The following is a 23,715-nucleotide window of genomic DNA, read 5'->3' on the forward strand; positions in this document are numbered from 1 at the left end:
TTTATCAATGTCTTCTTAAACTAGCAGTTGCTTTTTAATTGACAACATAAGTCGCTCTCTCAGTTGCCCCCACTTTTCCATAAGACTCATTACAGTGTGAATAAATATAATCCAACATATTAATAATATCAATAACTGAAATATAAGTATTCATATATAAAGAATGTAATAATAGTTACATGTATGCCTAGCACAGTGCTGTTTTCTCTGCAAGTTCTGATTTGATCTTCACAAAGTGCTTTGAGATATATATTATCATTATCCCTCTGACATAGTAAATTGTGTGTGAATGTGCATATTGAAGATTGAAGGGATGTTTGTAATATTATAGTATTATTGTTCACTTTTCATCCACATGTGTTGACAATGAATGGTTGTCAGTGCTGCGAGGGCAGCCCTGTAAAGTGCCCCTTTTTTGCTGTTGTTGGCGTAAACATACTTTCCTTATACTTTGATTTCTCAAAATGCCCATGCATTCCCTTCTTTCTTTTTTACATTGATGATTAAGCTTTAGAGTTTAGATTTTTTTATAATAAAAAAGCAATCAAGGAGAACAAATGCCCTCTAAAATACTGTTTGTTGTATCTTATAAAATATTTCACATGCTTAAGGAAAATTTTCATCTATTGAAGAAGTATGTTATTAGATATTAATGACATTTATTCAGAAATGTAGTTTCCATCACTATATCAACACAATATATAAGGAGTTCTAAATGCATTGCAAAAATGGGATATAGAAATAATAGTGGTCACTTAGTTCAACTTAATTGAAACTGCATTTTACTGAGTACTTTTCTTTCAGCTCAATAACCTGGAAAATATAGATGTCTATTTAAAGAAGACATTTTCTTGTTTGGCAAAATAATATCACCATATAGCATATGCACAATATGGTCCTAATTTATGTCTATATGTTCTAGTCTTAGAAAAGTCACTAGGTTTTTCTGAATTTATTTTGGAATTTAACTCTTTATTCATGATTTATATTCTAAGGAGATCTCTGCTTCTCTATGTTTGAAACTCAGCAATATGATATTGGGTACACAACAAAGTATATTACAGCTGTGTCTGCTAGGGCTACAGACCTCTTAGAAACCTGTCAGAATTTTCAATGTAAGCCTTCCTTTTCTGGATGTTATGATTTAATCTGCTAACTCCTGTTGCTCCCTGAAAACTTAGCAACCATCCTATATCTTAGAACAAAATCTTTAGTTATTTTTTTTCATTCCCCATATCTCCTCTCTCCCAAATGTTTATTTTTTTTAAATTATTATCACAACAACTGATTTCAAGTTGGAATTCTGCATATGTCTGAGTGCTAGTAAACTCTGACCCTTTAGGAAATTCCTTTTATTGACTGCTGTAAGTGGCAGAATGAATAATGGCCTCTCCAAATACGTCCATGTCCTAATCTCCAGAACCTGTAAATATGTTACTTCACCTGGCAAAAGGAACTTTACAAATGTGATTGAGTTTACAAACCTTGAGATGGAAAGATTATCTTGAATTATCTAGGTTGGTGCAATCTAATCACAAAGAGGCCTTAAAAGTGGAAAAGAAAGGCAGGAAGAGGGTCAGAATGATGTGTTAATGGAGGAAGAGGCCCGAGAGATCAAATCATGAATCTTTGTATATCATCCCTGTTTTTGAAGATAGAGAAGTCCACAAATGAAAGAATGTTGCCAACCTCTAGAAGCTGGTAATGGACATTGATTGATGGTCAATAAGGAATTTAGACCCTCAGTTTTACACCCATAAGAACTGATTTCTGCTGACAATCTGAATGACCAAGGAGATGAAATCTGTGGAGAACCTCTGTAAATACACGTAGCCTTGCCAATGATTTGTACCCCTTCTAAACCAGAAGGAACTGTTGGGAATTCTAACCTACAGAGCCATGGGACAGTAACTTTCCATTGCTTCAACTGTTAAGCTTGTTGTGACACTTAACAAGCTTGCTAAGTGATATCAAGCTTGTTGTGATATCAGCAATAGGAAACTAATACTATATGTACCTAGATATTTGTATCTTTAGGCAAAAGAAGATGGGAGTGATTTTGTCACAAGATCAGAAGGAAATGAGATTAAAAAAATCTCATTTGCCTCTTTTCTCATCTCCCCTTCTCAGAGGGTCTTGAGAAACTGGTTTTTAAGCCTCACTTCAATAAAGAAAATGGTGGAGGAGTGGAAATTAAAGGGATATTTTTGTGAAAAATTATGGCAAAGTAGGGCCTCCCCGGTGGTGCATGGGGTTAAGACGCAACCTATGAAGCTGTCTACAGCCACTGCAGCATGAGTTCCATTCCTGGCCAGAGAGCTACCCACAGATGCAGCATACCTCCCTGACTCACCCGCTGCTCCTCTCAGCAGTGTATTTCAGTCAGCCTGCCTGTTCTGCTCCCCACTGTCTCTGGTGAATTTTCTCATCCCCCACACATCTGGCCTGTACCCCAGTTCTTGTATACATACATAAATAAATCTTTTAAAAAAACTTTAAAAAATTATAGCAAAGTAAAAAACATATTTTCCTCACATCTGCCCAAGAGCAGCTTTGAAAGACAGTTTTGCCTGAAGTTGTATTCCTATTGTGTACACCAGAAGCCAAATAATGAGTACATTCCTTGATGAGGGATCAGAATGGCTTGCCTTGAAATGAAAAGGGGCCTATTCTTATCAGAACACCAAGTCAGTGAGACTTGATTTTTATCCATATAGATGGAGATCTATAAAATATATATATATCATTGAGAAAGATTCTATCAATAATTTAAAAAGTTTCTAGTAATTAATGTCTAAATATTTAGGCATTTTGACTAATGTATATATATTGTATGCAAACATATAGAAGTAAAACCCAATTAGTGAATTATTCATCACAGTGATTTTACCAATCAAGTTGTTTGTTATTATGACATTATTTTTTTTTCCTTGGCAAATCAAATTTTATTGTAGCCCCAATGTGAACACTGATCTTTTCAGGTCTTGGTGAAATTGGGAACCTCCTAAGAGGACACCTGGTTTTACTTTTTTTCATAAAAGAAATTCAGAGTATAACAGAAGTGGAATTTAAGTTGAAAAAATATATAATATTGGCAGTTCTCCATGCATGTTATATTAGAGCTATATTTTATAAGAAATTCATTAACATGAATATAGTTTAAATTGAATAAATAAATTTTATTAAAGCAGCAAAATGTTTATGGGGGCATAGCTTATGAACAATTGCAAAATCAAAACTGTTTTTATTAATTAATACATATTGATATGTATAAATCATAGTTAATATGCTCATTCTTAATTGTATATATTCTTGCATAATTTTTATATATTTTAAGTCTGTGGATGATGTTTTAAATATCAAGTGTTAAACCAACCAAGTGATAGACTAGTAGGCATAGAACTGATCATTGATTCCATCTTTATGAAACTATATAATGAAAAGAAAAAATTGTCAATAAACTCACCTGAGTTCATGTCAACAGCTTACCACTAATTGTGGTCTATGAGTGAATGAAATGGAATCAATTAATTTGATTTTATTCTCATTTATTTTTAGATAAAAATGTAGGATTTAAAGAGCTGTAAGAAAGACTTAAACATATCTCTTAAATTTAGGAGCTACTTTAATGATTTCAACCTTACATGAACTTACTGACTCTTCTGAACATGGTTTGTGTTTACTGTTGAATAATCACATTGTCATGAATAACAAGCAAGAAACTTTCAGAGACTAGGAAGCTTAGAACCAACTGAACTGAAAAAATTAAACACTCAATGTTTCAGTATTAGCATTTGTGAAAAAAGTACTGAACTCTTATCAATTATTATGCTGCTTTTATAGTTTTCACGTTTTTTTTTAAGATTTATTTATTTATGCATACAAGAACTGGGGTACAGGCCAGAGGTGTGTGGGGATGAGAGTATTCACCAGAGACAGAGTGGGGAACAGAACAGGCAGGCTGACAGAAATACACTGCTGATGGGAGCAGTGGGCGAGTCAGGAGAGGTCTTCTGGGCCAGGCGGGTAGCAGTGGCTGCAGATAGCTTCCTCGGTTGCATCTTAACCCCTTGTGCCACCAGGGAGGCCCTAGTTTTCACAGTCTTGGCTTGTTTTGTCTTGCTTTTCTCAAGTCCCTGTGAGGAGCCAATGAGTTGATGCTCAAGCTTTTCTACCTCACTTGCTATGGATGTCCATGCCTCATCAAAGGAGCAAAATTTACTTCTCCTTCCCCTTTCCTGTCCACCAGCAAAACTACTAAACTTTTTTCTCATATTATCTTGATATAAATAAAGAAATTTTTATTTTTGTAAATGGCTCCAAAATAGAAATCCATGATTCTCTTTGCTATACCTTTAGATTTATTCTTGTTTTGCATGGAACCAAGCTTAACATCAAGCTTTATGTAAAAATATGCTTATCGAATTACCTAATAATGGCTAAAATTACAGTAGAATTTTATTTGGTCCTGAAAAATGATTAAATTTTCTTGAATGTCAAATGTATAAAATAAAGTATTACAAAAAGTTAATAAAATGATGAATGTGCTTGCCTAATGATTATGATATACATTAACATTTCTTCAATTACCATTAGCTTAATATAATGTAACTCTAAAAATGTCTATTATGGTATTAATTTGTTAAAAATTTATTATGCAAATTAACATGCATAAAGACTGCTTTGCCTGGATATTTTCTTTCTCTCATTTTTGAAATTTTTAATGAATTTAAAGTTTATTGTCAGATTTGATCATTCTTTAGAAATAGTGAAATACCTTTTTTGTTTTATATTGTTTAATTATTTGAGTCATTATTTTAAATATGTAAATTATATGATTAAACAGTAGGCAATATGTTATTAGTATATATCTTAGAATTAGTTACTAATTAGAAATGCTTTTACTTTTGTATAATAGCAATTAAATTATTCGTAACATTAGTTTTCCCTAGTCCTTCTTTGTTATAATTAAAATCTATGAAAATATGTCATCGACTTCATATACTTGAAGAATGCTCACTACATATTCCTTGATACTTTTTTATTGATGTACACACAAGCAATTTTAGTAGTATAAACTTTACTTTGTGACTCAGTTTAAGGAAAGATGATATAAACACTTAGCAAGTAAGTCTATTGAAGATTAAGACAATAAAAAGTAGTATTTCATAGAAATCTGTTAACTTTATATTTATAAACAAGGCCTATACAATGAACTATTCTAAAGATTGCTCTCATGACAGACCACAAGTACACACTCTAAAACCAAAAAGTTTTCAGTTTTTATTTTTTTACCATAGTGTAGTAAAATTCACTAAATTCAAAAGGACAGATAAAAATTGTAAATGACCATTTAAAATTCTAGGAACATGCTATAAAATAATTATTTTAGCAATAAGAAATTAATTACAACTATATATGATTTAGAAAATAAATTATTATAAAGATAAAACTCTGAGATGTAACAAAATCAGCATTCAGGAGCAACTCTAAAGTCCTAAATCCTTTCGTTATAAAATAAGAGAAGGAGGAAGAAGAAAAGAAAAAAATAAATCAAGCATCCAACTGAAGAATCTAGAAAAATGTGATAAATAATGCTTATCACATTCTTTATGAATAATGACCAGCACCTCTCTACCAACTGAGAATAATCATTATATTCTGTTCATATCTGTATCTTTAAAATCATCAGTTCATAAAACATGGATTATATATATTCAATGAATGTTGATTGAATGAATGAAATCAAAAAATAAATTTGACCCCAAAAGGTTATAGTAGAATGCTACTCTATTCTGTGCTCATAAAAACAATATATGAAAAAATGGAACAGTTACAGGGCCAAAGAAAGAGCATTTAAGAAAAGCTGTGGCATAACATAGCTTGGGCCTGGTGGTTGTGGAACCTAACAAACTAGCCAGTGTACTTGACCCATGTAGAAAAAACCTTAAGTGTTTTACAGTTATCTATTGCTAAGTGACAAGCCACCTTAAAAAGTATAAAATAACACTTGTAATATGCTCACAAATTTTGAAGTTAAGAAAATTGGTCAGTACTTTGCTCCCTCATATCTTGGGTCTCATCTGGCAAACTTGCAGTGATGTAGGCATTGAATGGCTGAGGTTTCTTCATGTACATGTCCAGTGCCTGGACCATAATGACTCTAAGGCTGGACTTGCCTGTCATAATCCATCAGACATCCCACATGTAACTGATACATGAAGCCTGGGCTTCCCCAAAGCACTGTGGCCTCAGGGTAGTTGGACTTTCTTCATGCAGGCAAAGCTTCAGTAGACCATGTACTCGAAAACATGACAAGTGAACAATGGTCTTTATGACCTGACCTCAGTAATTGTACACAATTACCCATTAGTCAAACCAGACACAAATCTTCCTGAGATCCCAATGACATTCTTTGGGATAAAGAATACATGACCATATTTTAAAAACATTATGACAAAATAAAATTTAACAAATAACATGTTGCCTTAAGAAAATTCTATCCATGTAGACATGTGTAGCCACATAGAAATGAAAGCCAAAACTCAGAATCTCTGCCATTATATGCAAGTTGGCTTCAGATAGATCATGTATCTTATTTCCCCTTGTTTTCTTACTGTTAAGTGATTTGCCGCTAAAAAAGCAACAACTGAAGTTGTTTGATAAGTAGGGAGTGAATGAAATCAATAAGATTGTCAGTCAAATTCATACACAATTACTTTCAGAATATTGCTATAAACTCTATAGTGACACAAACTACTATCTATGTAGCACTGAATAAATAACCATTAGAGATCAGTCAGTGGAATATGTAGGAATTCTTTTTTAAACTACTTTTAGTAAATTTCTAGGAAGCATCTAGTATGATAAAATTAAATCTGTCATTTCCAGGAGTTATGTGAGTGACCTAAATGACCTGGTTTAGGAGAAAGGTTAAAAGTCAGAATTCATGCCTCAGTAGTCAAGGTACATATTAGCTCAAATGAGTTGTTCAGTGTCATTTAGCAAACCATGTGGCAAAATAAAAAATAACTTGAACCCTGATTCTGTGTTTTCCTTCTCTCTCAGTGGAAGAAGTTACTGTTAAATGGAACAGAAAGTTTATGAGATTTTGCTGTTGCCATTTACAATATCTATGAGGTACTGCACATTTAATTGGAAATGTGTTGTATTATTTATTAGTGCCCGGAGATAACCTTCTGTTTTAACTGATAACATAAGTCCCATGCTTTTCTACATACCAGCATCTAAATGGTAACTCAATGAGAAAAACTTATGAGGAGCCTGAAAATTAATGAGACATAAACACTTTGACTCTGACCTTGAGATGCAATTTGGTGTTTATGATGTTAAATTGATTGCCTTCTTTTAAATAGAGAAACAGCTGGTCTGTGTGGGAGGGATGTTCAGTTATGACTGAGAAGAAAAAGGAAAAACAAAAATGTGAAATCTTCAGAAACAGTATATAAAGTAAAGTAATACCACAGAATCCCATGCAATATGGTGAAGTTCACATAATGCATAAAGGTTGCCACCCACCTCAAGTATACAGTTGCTGTGCTGATGTGAAATTGCATGGAGAAAATAAGTGTCCAAAGCTACATAAATATTTGCTCCCCCCCATGAGAGTGTGAGAGAGTGTGTTTTTTATGTTGTGATTGATAGGACTGCTTTTATACCCCACTTTGAACTCTTAGCAGAAACTGGAGTGTCCTACGGGTCTGTCTGCCTTTGTATGGCTGGAACTCTGTTTTCTTAGAAAATAGTCAACACTGTTTGTACTCCCTTTGTTATAAAAGAGTACCTACAGTTTATGGGAATTTGGAAACTTAGTAGAAAAATTGCAAACTTCCTCATATATCTTATAAGAAATACTCTGCTTTATTGAAAATTTGGCCATTGTTTTCCTTTACTTTTTCCCATCCCCCTTTTATGGAGGCCATACTCTGACCTACTTTCAACATGTGTGCGATGATATTTATAGATTCTGGTGAGACTGTTTTATTGTAATGATATCGACTGAAAATAAAAAGGAATAAAGTGAAGCAAATCAAAATACTGTCTATCATACAACTTGAATGCAATGATTTCTGCATGTTGCAATTCTAGTGAAGCAAGAGGTTGAAGCTATATGATCTTATAGATATCAGATTTCTCTTGTCATTTAACTCAGGGGTAGGACTAAAAGGAATCAGATAATAAAAGTATACATAATGTGTAGTTTCTAAAATGTGCATTAATAAATATTTCTTCGCATAAATCTTAAAATAACAGTAAAATAAGCAGGTAATTTTTAAAATTTGCACAGTAGAGATAATGTAAAAGCATATTGGGGTAAATACTTGTTTAAAGTCACACTTCTGTGAAATATTAATTAACTGAGACATCATGTTGGCTCTTTTCACTTCCATAGTGTGTAATTTGGTTTTGATTTTGTTCTTTAAAAATATTTTCAAAATTAAAATCTCCTGGGTGTAGGGTTAGCTAATACTCAGCTATCTTTTCTCCCTTTTACTTTGTGTTTGCTCAGTATTACCTTCTGAGGAATGCCTCTAAATGTATTTTTAAATCACTCAATGTACTTTCTAATTGGTTTCCAGGAACATTTTTCAAGTGCTTAAATCACAAATATTTGACTTCTTTGAGATATAGTATATAGCAATGCTAATTCAGTTAAAGGCATTTTATCTGATAAAATTAATTTAAGAATAAATAATATCAAAGTAGTAACCACCATGTGCTTTGGAATTGGCTCATATTTTCTATTTTATTCTATTTATCCTGTTTTAATACATGTACACATATATCTACATATATGCATATGTAATTGTTTCCTTTCATGGATTTTTTTGTAAAAACCTTTCAGCGTAGGTATTTTCATTTTGTTTTAGAAATAATAGAACTTATAATTCAGTGTTAAATTAAAATTTCTGAAGTCACACGTTTATATATTGACTAAGATTATAGAATGGTCAGTCTTATTCTGAAAGACTTTATCTTTGATTATAGATACTATGCAAAGGGTGTGTGTGCATGTGCTTGAGTGGGTGCACATTGTCTATAATAGAAACTACGAATACTAAATTAACCAATTAACTATCACTAAATCAGCTGTAAAATTTAACATGGTAGAATTGCAAGTGGTTCAGTGATATCAGATCTATTTCAAACTCAGTAGTTGCAGGCATTCGTTCTGCATCATCACAGAGAGATGTACCACTATTCAGATATATGCAGTGATTTAGATATCCTAAGAAGTAGATCATTCCATTTTCAACAGTTCTATATATTAGAAGGTAATTTTTCCCATAATAAAAAAAAAATGTTTCCCTCTCTCCCACCTCCTTATCTAAGTTCTATTTCTGTTCTAAGTTCTATTTTCCTGCTATTGCCACGATAACTCTTCAGATGTTTGAAGAAAACAATCATGTTTTCCCTAAGTCTTCTCTTTTTAAGGTAAAATATCCCCATTAACTTTCCAAACCTATTTCTCAGCTCTTAGAGTCATCAACATCCTGGTCACAGCTCTTTGGATGAACTCTAATTTGTTAACTACCCTCTTAAATAGAGGTGTCAAGAATTTGCTCTGACTAGCAGTGATTGAAGTTGGATCATTGCATCCTTTAATCTGTATTCTAGGAGTCTTTTTAATACAGAGAGTATGCTGTTTGCCAATACATTAGAACATGTTGAAATGGTTTTTATAACTTATAAAATATGTATTGGTGGGTGCTGGAATTTATACTATTATCCTAGCATATAAAAGCTGGTGAAAAATAATGACAGATAGTTGCTTTATGCATATAAATATATAAATAACTTAAATATTGATTTTTCCCTTGAACTGCAGATCAAACTTCCCAAATGCTAAAGGTTCCTTGTTTTCATACAAATGCATTTGTGGTTTGCCATTGACTATAAGAGCACTATAAGAGCACAGTGAGCTCTTATAGTAAGTTTAAATTACACAAAAGTTCAAATAGACAGATCTCCTTTAGTCTGTTTTAGGGCTGACAGAGATATGAATACAGAAATCTGTAAAGGCCTATTTTATTAACTGCAAGGAATCTCATAAGAATAGGACAAATTCGTCCCAGTTTTGTATGCTTCTCCATCTACAATATATTGAAATGATATATAAAGAGAGTTGAATTTGATTAAAATTCAGCAGGTATTTATGTAGCGTGCAGTATCTGTAAGATGCTTATGTAAAATACCATAGGGAAACACTAAAACATAAGATCTGAATCTTGTCATTACTCTGATATCTTCAAGAAACCCTAGGATTTTAAAATACATAAAGAATCATGATCTTTAAGTGATTGTGATAGGTTTTCAGTGTAAAGAGTTCACAGTATTTTAATTTTGAAAGCTATCTTCATTGAAACATACTGACTTACCACATTTGTTGAAATCATGTGTTGGATGTAAAGTGAGAAATTTTATGTGTAGTTTTTCATTTCATTTTCAGCACAAACTTCTGAGGTAGGCGTAATTCAGCTCATTTTAGAGAAAAATAACTAAATTTTGAGATACTAAAAGCATAAAAAAAGTTCCCAAAAGCTAATGAGCATTTAAAAACAGAAACCAAATCCCAAACCAGGTCTGTAATGATGGAGGTGGAAGGGATATGGTAAGTGAAAAAAGTCAGGGGAAACGATAAATCTCATATGGTTTCACTTATACATGGAATATAGAGAAACCAAACAAATGATCAAAAACAAAAAGACAAAAACTTGCCAGCTGACCTAGATAGGAGGCATCCAGGAGGGGTGGGGGAGAAAGGACTCAAAACAAGGGAGGGAAGAGCGTAATGGAAGATGGGATGTTGGTTCATGGCTACTATGGTGGTGGGACACCTACAGAGATGACACCTGAGGGGAGAAACCAAATACTGTTCAAAATTGAACAGAGATACACAGCAAAAGTACTTAGTCTAAAAATAAACATAAACAAAACCAAAACAAAGCCAGGTCTGGCAACTGTGCAGGAATAAACTTGGTCTTTTGTCTTATTTCTATATTAATGGCTATGTTAGATAACTACCAATTCTTTATCCGCTCATTCTGGAAGAAGACACCTGAATGCACTTTATTAACCTGTTGATTCTCCTCTGGGGTATGACTTAGTTTCCGTTGCTTCTTTGGGTATCTTTCCTTCTAAAATTCACAACCAGCTTCTACTGCTATAATAAAGAATTACCAGCAAACTTTGCAATAAGGGGAAAAAAAGAGAATAGTGGTAGATCAATTTATCATCAAATCAAAGAATATTGCAAGACTGGGTTCTAGCTTCTGCTTTTCTATGAAATAAGGTGATTGTTATTTCTATCTCTATATAAATAATATAAGCTGAAGTTAATTGAGCTCATTTAGACATATATTTAGTGGTGCAGAAGGTATAAACATTGAGGACTGCATATGGGCAAGTTGAAAACTGTTCACATGTACTCTTGTTCCTATTTTTTTTTCATAAGGGAGGAAACAATACCCATATGCCATCCAAAATAATGAATATTCTTATATGGAAAAAATTCTAGCAGTAAGTGAAAGATTAATTAGCCTTCTTATTCAAATAGAAAATAACAATGCTGATTTCTTTTTACAGTGTTATCATAATTTTCCACAAGAAAATGTATTTTATTTTTATCTACCTGTTATTTATAGAAAAATAGTAAATCTGTTTCTCTTTAGGTTAATGGAACTTGGATTAAATTGTGTCCTATTTTAATCAGTATCAATGTTATATATAACGAGCATTCAGTTTTCTTGGCAAAAAAAATGAAAAAATGTTAAGCCCTAGTCAATGAGATATCTATGTATGTAAAAAAAAGCCTTAATTTATGGTACACTTGAAAGGATCAGTGTTTAATTATATATTACATGTATTGTTGTACTGAATATTTACTCATAATAAATTAATCCAACCCACAGCCAGAATACTAATGGAACATTCCATCCAAACACAAGGAAGTAAACAGAAGATAAACATCTGTTGAAAGGACCCTGGTTTGAGTCTGGGCCCAATAACAAAAGGCATTTGGAGAATTTGGCTGCTACCATTTACTCACATCTGTTGAGATTGTGCTACTTCAATTCTATGCTTGACCAGTGCATGTCACAATGTAGCACATAGTATTAAATCAGAAATACTAGAGGAAACATTAAATTCTAATTTATTATTTGGATTTTACTGTTAAACATTCATCATCTTCTGTGTAATGCTTAGTAATCTGTTTATGAGGTTCTTACATTTTTAAGGGTCCCCAAATAAGTATAGTATATTTAGTTTGTAGAAAATATGTGAAATAGGAAGAAAACCTACTCTATTTATTGTATTTTAAAATTTGATCTGCCTACCCTGGAATTCTTGTTAATTAAAAACACTAGATTGTCTGGTTTTCAGTTGAAACCAAAAATATTCTCAGCTGATAAAAACCTTTGAAAAAAAATGATTTGTTTATTTATCCATACAAGAACTGGGATACAGGCCAGAGGTGCGGGGAGTGAGAGGATTCACCAGAGACAGAATGGGGAACAGAACAGGCAGACTGATGAAATACACTGCTGACAGGAGCAGGGGCTAGACAGGAGAGGTCTGCTGAGCCATGTGTGAAGCTCCCTGGCCGGCCGGGGGCTTGAACTCCTGCAGCAGAGGCTGTGATTGCTTCATAGTGCTGTGTTCGGCCCCTTGCACCACCAGGGAGGTCCTGATCAAAACCTTTTAATCCCATATGCTTTGAATCATTACTGAGCATAGCAAGAGTATAATTGGGATTTACTTTGTTACATAGAAGAAAGCTTATGCTGTTGATGCCATTCAAGTAGATAAACCATTAATTTAAAAAACTGTACACATATAAACTTCTCAATTTGTCTATGTCTCTCAAAATTTTGTTTTACCTCTTTGAATAAAAAAACACTATAATGCATATTCCTTGACATTATCAATAAGAAACATTGTACATACATATTGACTAGGATGTAGGTCATTAAATTTTGAAGTCACAGTGAACTGTGGGAATAGCATATATGATTAAGTAGTTCTGTAAGCAGCTGGAGGTCTGGGCTACAAGGACATTTCATTGGTTGATTAATTAGTATTACCAGAGGCAGTATCTCCATTGAACTGCCACAAAACTCTGTCCCTGACCCTGTCGTATTCATAATTTTCATCATTGTTATGGATACATATGGAATTTAGATAGATCAAATTCAAAGGAATCCACAATTATCCTATTAGGTTGGAATGGTTGTAGTGGCCATGTCTGAAGGGAAAAATTCCAGTCTGGCCTGTCCTCAAATTATGTGTGTCAATAAGACATGGTCATTATTGTAAAAATAAATTCAATCAAAGCTGTGCTATGACTATGAAAAAGGAGGAGGGGAGGAGAAGATAAGAGAAAGGAGACTGGTCTCTGAAAGGGAGAGAGGGAGGAAGGTAGGCAGGCAACATAGGGAAAAGGAAGGGAAAAGGCAAGAAAAGCAGATGGAAAAAGAAAAGGAGGATCAGAATAAAGGCAGGGAGGCAGGCAGTGAAGTTCAAGATTTTCTTTTTTAAATATTTATTTTTATACAAGAACTGGGGTATAGGTGGGAGGGTGAAAGGATTCACCAGAGACTGAGCAGGGAACAGAACAGGCAGATGGACCAAAATACACTGCTGAGGGGAGCAGTGAATGAGACTAGAGAGGTCTGATGTACCATGTGGGTTTCTCCGTCGCCAGCAGGGAATTGAACCAGCGCTGCAGAGGCTACAGACAGCTTCACAGCGCTGTGCTCAACCTGCTGTGCCACCAGGGAGGCCCAAGATTTTCTTTTTTGCATCCCCTGGACTACATAACCTGGTCCCTTGCCCTCCAAACCAACATCTCTAGATATATTGTCTTAACCCATTTTCCATTCCTTAACGGCAGTATCATTTTCAAAGTTCTCCCATGTAAATTCTAGATGTTCTTTAATTCAACATCCCCTTGCATCTGTTCTATTGTCAAGTTTTGAAAGGAGAAAAACATGATCTTATCTCAGTACTACAAATGTAAAGTAACAAAAACAAAAACAAGTAGAATACTGTTTCCAAGTTAAAAGAGCTACATGAATAGATACATTAAAAAATACTTTTAAGAGGAGGATGCATTTTCAGCATTTAGAAAGATAGAAAGATGAATTACTTGCCCAGTTTGTGATACTAAATTGATATTGACAGCTAAGTGTCATTTATCCTGTTCAATATTAGAAAGCCTATTTCTGATTTGATTTTTTAATATAACCTCCCTGAAATATTTGTTCTGGTAAGCAAAAGCAAAAATTAGGTTTTACACCCCACTTACTGGAATTAGAGTGACAAATTTCTGGCATGTGCTTATTTTATAGTAAGCTCCCAGCTCCCTAGATAGATTACCACTCTTTTGCCCCTAATTCATGTATTTTTGAGATCAGTGGAGGGAGGAAAGGGAGGTTAAAATACAAGTATCTAATACTAAATACTTTTGTAAAGCTCAGTCTTATGAATTACCTTTAGCCTTTTCTACTCATGAGGGAAAACTTTCCTGCCTCATTAAATCTTTAATGCAATGTGCTGCATGCACACTACATTATTATATGTGACATTAGGTTATATATTGCAAGTAACTATAATGTTACTTGCAAACAAGCTGTTTCTTTTCCCTGAAGGTAGAATTAAAATAGGTACTCATGGGAAACAGCTACTGTGTTGTTCTTTTCTTAATGGGGTGAATTTGAGGATCAGGAGAGTGAAGGACTTAGCTCTGAACTATCCCAGGAATACATGGGTGCTGCTTCTTTTCCTTGTAGTGCCTTCTGAATTTGATATCTGACTCTCCTTGAAGAGAATTTCACTTAATATATATGGAGAAAGGTAAAAGGCTGTGTGGTCTTTGGGGACTCTAATAGAATGAACTAGTTTCATTAAATTCACTTTCTCTTAGTATTGAAAAGGATACAACTTTCATCTCTGGTAAATATAGTCTAATCCATCCAGCAAATACAAGAATTGCCTCAAAGCGAACTGAAATTGCCTTACTTCTACCTATGGGAAACCATATTTCTTTAACCAATAGAATGATGACAGTTTAGTTCCTAAATAGCAGGAGAAAATGAAATGCTCTATGACTGCACATACAGTGCTCTGTAAAATGGCAAAAATCAATGTCTCCAAAATGAGCTAACCAAAGATAAAATTAATGAATTGACTCTACAGTGTTCAAAATTGTGGAAATCAGAGTTGTGCATGGTACACGTAACTTAGCCATGTCATGGGCTGTCTTATTAGAGCTGTTCACTATTAATGGATGACTTTGTTCATACAGAGGTCTATCTATCTTAGGATCTTTTAACTCTCTTATTTGTTGTGGCTGCCCCCAATACCTCAGTAGACTTTGGAAATATCACTGATGGCCTTTTGTTACCACAGTCTTTTGACTAATACAACATCAATCATGAAATGAAAGATAAGCAATATTTGAATGGTCAGAAGACTGTAGAGATGAGAATTTCATAAAAAAATAGTTTAAGCAAATCACAGGAGAATGGAGAGATTTAAGAGAGATATAAGAGAGAACTTTCTCAGTTCGTGGTACTGTTAGTGTCTCCATATTTTTGGCAGCGCCTTCAAGATGAACCAAAATATGCCACAGTAGTTAGCACCAAGAATGTAATAACTATGTATGTTTCAGCAACTGAACTCTAGTTTAAAGAAATAATGCACATGAATTCAGAAGCAATAGAATAATTTATTCTCTTCATAAATACCCACATTTACTTACTAATGGGATCTGTGTAATGAGTAACTTCTCAAGCCTGAGAATCAAATCTGATGCTGCTAGTTTACTTCATGTTTAAGATTGATTTTTGTACAACACTTGTTTGTTTTTTGTTTATCACAGCAGCCACTGAAAACTTTGCTTAATAAAGATGTGACATGGCTGAAACAGCAAGTAATAAAAACAGAGCTCAAATTTTTGAAAATGTCCTTAAATGGAACATAAAATTATCTAATATTAAAAGCACAATCTACCCCAAGCTGTTTGTGTGGTGTCCAGCAAACATGTAGTATCATTGCACAGAGTTTGTGAAGAGGACAAGGCAGATCATATAGTGTATGGAGACTGCCAGAAACTTAAATGATATTATAGATCCCAGGGTCACTGTCTTTCTTTATTGGGAAGTGTCACAACAGAAATAATAGCTGACAAAAACTTTCCCCATCAAGAAATTAGAAAATGAATTCAAAATGTTTGATGAAGGTCTAGTAAGTATCATGTGTCAATGTGAATGGAAAGTTAGATAAAGAAACATTTAAACAGAATAAGATTGAGGACTAATCTGATATAAATCATAAGGTGAAAATAATGTGTTTGACCCCGAAGTTTCCAATTTAAATAGAGAAATAAAGCAATTTGCTGGACCCAATTATGAAAATTCACAAAATAATCAAGTTTCTTTCTTGGGTAGATCCAGATAATGAAATTAACTTTGAGTTTATTGAATGTATGGGATATTATTGAACAATCACTCAATACATCACTGTTATGAGCGGAATTGTATCCCTACAGAATTTGTATCAAAACCTCAGAATGTGGTAGTATTTGGAGATAGGTTCTTTAAAGAGGTAATTAAGTTAAAATGATGGTATTATGGTGGGTACTAATGCAATATGACCAGTATCTTATAAATAGAGCCAATTAGGACATAGAAGTGACCATGTGAAATTTCAGGGAGAAGACAGCCATCTATAAGACAAAGGGAGAGGCCTCAAAAGAAGGTATTCCTTGTCAATCTCGCCTGTCTTAGATTTTAACCTGTACAAATTAATTTCTCTGTTTAAGCCTCCTGGAGGCTTAAACGAGGAGTCATGATATGGCTTAAGGAACCATGTCAGAGAAATCAATGAGAGGAAACTGTAAGAGGCCAATCCATAAGAGAGTAATGGAAACACAACAGAAAAGGATAACCAAAAGGGAGTGAGAGCTAGGTATTCATACACTGGTATTGAATAAGAAAGAAAAAATATATCCACAAATGAGAGAGAGGTGTGACAAGGTCAGGCAGAGGACTATCAGGAACACTTAGGGCAGTAGAAATCAAAGAAATCAAGAATGCTAAGAACTACTCCATGAAACATAAAGACTAAGAATACAACTGAACAAAATGTCCGTTAGAAGTTGCTATGCATAATTTATAAATGACCTTTAAAGAAACAGTTTTGGATTACATAGTCATTATCAGAAAAGGAAGCAGGCTAAGTAGGTAGGGACTAAGGAGACAAGCTATAGTGAAGGATCTGGTATTATTGTACTTTTGGTAGTAAGCTTAATGTAATATATACATATGATGATTTTCAATATGCACCTGAAATTTATACAATGTTATAATGCAATGTTACTTAAATTTTTGAAGAAAGGAAATTATACATCCATTATAAAAAACACACTTTCTTGTATGTGATGGGGGAGTGGGGATATAGGTATTTATATGCAGAAATTCAGTGACAGGGAGGGTGTCAAATTGCTGATTGGTTTCTTCTTCTAATGGTGATCTATGGATTTTATTTATTTTTCCCTTAAGTACATAATAGAACATTGATAAATATTTGCAGTGATGTCTTCCAACCATCATGAAGTTAAAGCCATTTAACATCAGGGCCTCCCTGGTGGTGCAAGGGGTTAAGCACAGCACTATGAAGCTGTCCACAGTCTCTGCAGCACCAGTTCGATCTCTGGTCGGCCAGGGAGCTACCCACATGGTACAGTAGACCTCTCCTGTCTCACCTGCTGCTCCTCTCAGCAGTGTATTTCAGTAGATCTGCCTGTTCCGTTATAATAAACACATTTTTAATGGAGTACTAAGGGCAGAAGATGGTTTGTAGGAGATAACATAAGGAAAGGTGGATGGGTTAGAATAAAGAAAATGAGTATAGTAACCTGTATCTCAGAATTTAACAGTGAAATTAATAAATGATCACAGATAATAGATAGTGGAGGAAAAATAGCAATTCCCTATTGGTATCATTGTGCACATTAGATATGATGGAGAGGGTGAAGATTGTGTACTGACGGGATATTGGGAGAGCAGGTAGTGAGGACATGGAAAAGTCATATAAATATATAGACATTTGGAATATGAAGCTGAATAAGAAAATTCTTCATCCAAAGCAATAGAAAATGACAGTTTATAGTTTAACATTCTCAAGGCATTTTACTTAAAAAAACAGTGTCCCTCAGTAAAGAAGGCGCTGTCTTATAATTGAGTAATTACAAATATTTTCATACAATGGAATATAATCTTTGGGAAAGACATACTAGCTCAAAATAGCATCAGGAAATGCTTGATTTTATTGCTTATGAAGAGATCACTTCATGGAATTGAAGGAGAGAAGAGGCAAGGGAAATTAATAGAGAATAAGTAATTTTTCCTAGGGGCACAGACTCTAAATTGTGAGTTGATAACTTAAGCAATCCTCTTTACAATTTACTTAAATAACTACTTGACTAAACACTTATATAGAGGTGATCATATATGTATACTATTAGGGTAAATGAAAAAACAATGATTCTAATATAGAAATAGTACTTTTAGATAGGGGTTAAAAAATCTGGTAATAGTATCGTATATCTTTTTAAAATTGTTTTCCACATAAGTGGAAGTAAAATGGATTCACTCATGAAAATTGTTAGATAATTCATAAACTGGTTCTAATAATGGCAACACATTGGTATCAAAGATACATGGAAGAGTTGGAAAATTTTTTTAATGAAATACGAGTAAAAAAGCAATTTTTCATATTAATTACTATTTTTATTGAAAACCCTCAGGAGGATAGGTTGAATAAATTCTCCTTGTTTTCATTATTATTTATATCCTAAACCCCCTCTCTTTTTTATATAGTTTTTTGTTCCTTTTTTCCCCACTTGCATACTCATTCCTCTCCCATATTATTTTATGTATGTTGCATGACTGTAGCTATTTTAAGTAGGTATAAACTACACTAGTAAATCAATATTTTAACAAATCACATTTTACTATTTCTTGTAAAGTCTTAAAAACCTGGAAATTCAAACAAAACATATTTTGGCTCCTTTTTATTGGCAAAATGGTAAATTATCTTTAATTCAGTGTTCTTTATATCTGGATTTATATGGTAATATCTTATTTTTTGGCAATATCTTAAAGTAATTTAAGAAATTAAGAATTCATTTAAATTGATCTTTTTTCTTAGGGAAATATATCCAGAAAAAAAATGCCACCCAAATTTTAAATACTCAAAATATATTCAGAAGTGCAAAAGTTTTACAGCTTATAGCTTTATGTCCCAACATCCTTCTGAAACCCAATCCCTACCTCCTATTAAATATTCTAGTAATTTAGAAAATTCTAAATAGTTCAGTCCTCTGAAATATATAAAACATTCTTTTCTGCTGCCTTTCCAGATTTCTTTCATTGAGGAAATGCCTGATTGATTTGAGCAAGCATGCTATGTGAAATTTTGGATGTTTATTTAATAGAACCAAAAACCCTTTTACATAGATTCACCCCTCATTACTCAACAATAATGCCAAATGCTACAGTCCAGGCTGATATTTATTATTTTATATATGAAAAGACATTAGAGTAGGGCTATTTCTCAGCAGAGCAGAGGAATAAAAGTTTTCTGAATTTTAGTTCGTCATAGAACTCCATGTAATGAGCTTTTACAAGACGTTGAGGAGCTGCAATTTAAAAACCTTATTTAATCAGCCATATGGAGCTGTGTGCCATTCCCTATGGGACTATGCTGAGAGGATCTGGCTTCCTCCTCTTCCATCCAGTGCATCACCAGGAATTGCTTTGTGGTCTGGGTCTGCCATGAGAGGCCACAGAGAGCCAGTGGCAGCAAAGCCTGGTCTCTGTTTTTCAGCATGGAGGGGACTGTAGAATACAAATCATCAGCTTTGTTTTCTGAAATCTTTATTTACAATGCTGGAGTGGAATTTTTTAAAAGGGGACTACAACATTTGCATTGAATCCTGTCACTCAAGCTACAGTGTTGATTCCTGTCCTATAAATGATCTTGCTTTCCTATTTTTTTTTTCCTTTCTACAAGGTTATGTCAATGTCAGAGGACGTAAACCTCAAGCATGCATTGTATGGGGCTTGGCATGCATGTTGGAAGGAAAGAAGTTTGCTTAATGAAAGTGGATAATATCAGTCATTCAAACTAAGCATATTTGACTGCACAAGGGAAAGTGTACCTGCTTTGGGAGTTTTGATTGAATTTTATCATAATATAAAATTTGCTGCTATTATTTTATTTTTCTTTGACCAACAATATTTCCCACTTAGCTTATAGTATATGTAAAGTGTCTGTCAAATGGAGTAATGTCTTTGTTGAAAGCATTCAGACCCACAGAAAGTGAATGACCCTCAGGAATGGATAGAAATCTCCCAATTTTGACGAAGATCCTTCTCTGGTTGGGAATTATATAGCTCAAGTTATAGACTAGGGAAATGACAGGAAGGGCTGTGTTTGGTTTCATGGAACTTAACGTATTTCAACAAGCCTGCAATAATGGAAAAAATAATACATGAAATTCTATTTGTGTCAGGCTTGCAGTTGATAGGTAAGGTTTGTATAAAGGTTACTCCTAAAAAAATGTCTGTTACCCTTACTTTACACTCCTGTGATTTCTTCTTCCAATTCCTGCCTTCTAGAACAATAAAATGATTTTAAAATAATAAGAGAAATAGATTTTTAAAAAAGATTTATTTATTTATTTATTTATTTATTTACTTATTTATTTATACAAGCACTGGGTACAGTCAGAAGTGTGGGAGGGTGAGAGAATTCACCAGAGCCAGAGTGGGGAACAGAACAGGCAGACTGAAGAAATACACTACTGAGGGGAGCAGCGGGCGGCAGGAGAGATCTGTCATGCCATGTGGGACCCTCTCCCCGGTGGCCAGGGATCGAACCATCACTACAGAGGCTTCAGGCAGCTTTGCAGACCAGCACTCAACCGCTGGGCCACCTGGGGAGGCCCTAAGAGAAAAATAATTTAATAGCCCATCTCCTGTCCTTTAATGATTATATGTATTCCTCTCTTGTAGCTTTCAGCAGCTGGAGGACAACTGACATTTACTGTATCATATGACCTGGAAGAGGAGGGAGAAGATACAGAACACGCACTACAACTTATGATTATCTTAGAGGTAGAGTGAAAGGATTGTCAACTATTTATAGTCTCTTGCTATTTATGGTTATTCCATACCTGGTTGGTTGACATTAATTTACATACTACTATAGAAAATTGATATCCTGGAAATTTTTTTATTCCAGTCTTATGTTTCTGAGACATTTCTGAAAGATTGAATATATTCTTTGGGTTACAATGATAAAGGAGACTTTTTTGAATAGATTTGGAATTTCAATTTAAAACTCAGTGACCATTTTCCCAAGAATATAAAGTGTAATGAAAATGTTTGGTCAGACACTAACCTACATAGTTGTATTTTTTTCCACTTCTCCTTGCTTCCAAGTAGATTTATTGTTTACTTCTTCACATATATTATCAGAAGTAAATGAAATGCAAGCTTATTTAGGAAACTTCAGAACTCCAAATTATGCTAAGAAGGATATAGGATCAATTGTTTCCAGGATTTGGAGGGCCATAAACACTTCTAAAATACTGAAAGTCTAAAGTTCCTTTAGTGGTCCTCTCCTAGTGTTTCTTATCACTTCCCCTTAACATGACACCTGCCCCCCCTCAACTTATGCCTTCCTTTGCATGGCACATGTCTCAGCGGCACATGCCTGCATGCAAATTTGATTCCAAATGGGTAGATCTTGAGTTATCACTAGACTCCATCATTCTTTGTCTTTCATGCATGTGAATCAGTGACAAAATTGTTTTCCCAAAATGAGTATTACCAGTATAAGATGAAGTGGCTAGATGTTATCTATCTTGTGTATATGTGTAAGTGCAAATATATTTTGGAATTCCTTTGAGATAAATGGGGTTCAGTAAGATGTACAATACTGAAATGTTATATATTTTCAATATAAAAGAACTAAGATAAGAAGGATAACCTAAATGTCATGTCAGTCAATATAGTCTCTATTCTGATATCATTATCCTTTTGTCACATTTGACTACAGTACTTTTTCTTGATTATTCTCATATAAAAAAGTCCTTTGAAACTATAGTTTAATAATCTGTTCTGCTTTCTTCCCTATTGTTTTATACAACACACATACCACAAAGTAATGCATTCGAAATATTTTCTGCACTTGTGTATAATCAACATATTTATAATCACATATATGTATAAGTTGCCAGGTATCTATTATTTTAGATAATAGGAGAAATAGGGTCATGCATAATCAGAAAATTTATATTTTGTAATGTACCTGATTTGGGCTAACATTTAAATTGTCTTTTTATGCCTTCCCTGTATACCAGACATATTCTGAGTGACAGGAAAATCATCCTGAAGTTAAAAATCTACTGAGAATAATCCACAAAGTGGAAAATCAAAATACACATACTTTTTACCCCAGTATACTCTCTTTTCACAGTTTATTCCTTTATTTTTTTTATCCCTTTAGGGAAATGACTTGAGAATCAGCACAGCCCAAGATGAAGTGTACCTGCAGCCATCTGAAGAGCGTATTAACGTATTGTCACTTAAAGAAGACTTTTTTACCTTACATGGCACAAATTCCCCAGTCAGTAGAAAAGAGTTTATGACTGTGCTTGCAAATTTAAAGAGAGTCCTCATACAAATCAAATACAGCCTTGGGATGGATGCCATCTTCAGGTAATCTCAAGAACTGCATTTCCCAGTGTTCATGCATTTTCCTTGAGGTTATCAGGTACAGGTTGCTAAAGGCTTTTGAAGATTTCTAGGGTTTGTTGTATTCCAGTAGTGGATATATTAAGGCTTAAAAATTTTAAATACCCAGGTGACTTTGTCTTAGCCCTTTTTTACTATTGATGATTCCTGTCAGACTGATGTATTGATTGATGATTCCTGTCAGAGTGATGATCAAAATTATTCCTATAGTAAAAAATCCTATACTGAAAAATAAAATCTCCTTTATGATGGCTCAGAGAATGGGAAACAAGAGATGTAATACCATAATTTGAAAGTCGTTGGTAAAATATTTTCTTCCATTAATTAGTTTCTGACATAATATATATATGCAGTTACGAATTGCTTAACAACATTTCAGTCAATGATAGCCTAGGTGGGTAATACACAATACTCTCTAGGTTTGTAAAGTTACAGTCTAAGATGTTCACACAATGACAAAATCACCTAGCCACACATTTCTCAGAATGCATCCCCATCATTAAGAAGCACTTAATGACTTAACATTACAAACACATGGGTACAGTTTGCAATAAATATAATTACCCTCATTTAGATAACCACAAGTCTCTTCATGAAACACTGTAAAGCTATAATGGCTGTATGGTGTAAAGGAAACAGTATGAGCTGAGGAGCAAATTGACAGGAATTCAGTAAGCTCTATCACTTAAATGTATGATCTTTAGTAAGTGATTGGTCCTACCTACAAATGTAATAGAGCCTACCTTTCAGAGTCATTGTGAAAATTATATGTGATAATTATGTCAAATGCTCATTACCTGGAGACTTTTGAAGGCTAGTTTCTTTTCATTCTCCTTTTATTTTTCTTAAAGAGGGAGCTGACTTT

At 33.8% G+C, this 23,715-nt stretch overlaps 1 protein-coding gene across 1 annotated transcript in view; it reads left to right on the forward strand.

Moving 5' to 3' along the window:
• LAMA2 (laminin subunit alpha 2) overlaps positions 1-23,715 on the forward strand; it is a 536,992-nt gene that overhangs the window by 297,852 nt on the left and 215,425 nt on the right. Inside the window, exons 13-14 of the mRNA XM_054697817.1 lie at positions 21,105-21,206; positions 22,603-22,814. Coding sequence (XP_054553792.1) covers positions 21,105-21,206; positions 22,603-22,814 — 314 coding nt within the window. The remainder of the gene's footprint in view (positions 1-21,104; positions 21,207-22,602; positions 22,815-23,715) is intronic.

The sequence above is a fragment of the Talpa occidentalis genome, unplaced genomic scaffold, assembly GCF_014898055.3.
Source record: "Talpa occidentalis isolate TD23 unplaced genomic scaffold, MPIMG_talOcc4v2.1 talOcc4.2, whole genome shotgun sequence".
In the NCBI taxonomy this organism is placed as follows: domain Eukaryota; kingdom Metazoa; phylum Chordata; class Mammalia; order Eulipotyphla; family Talpidae; genus Talpa; species Talpa occidentalis.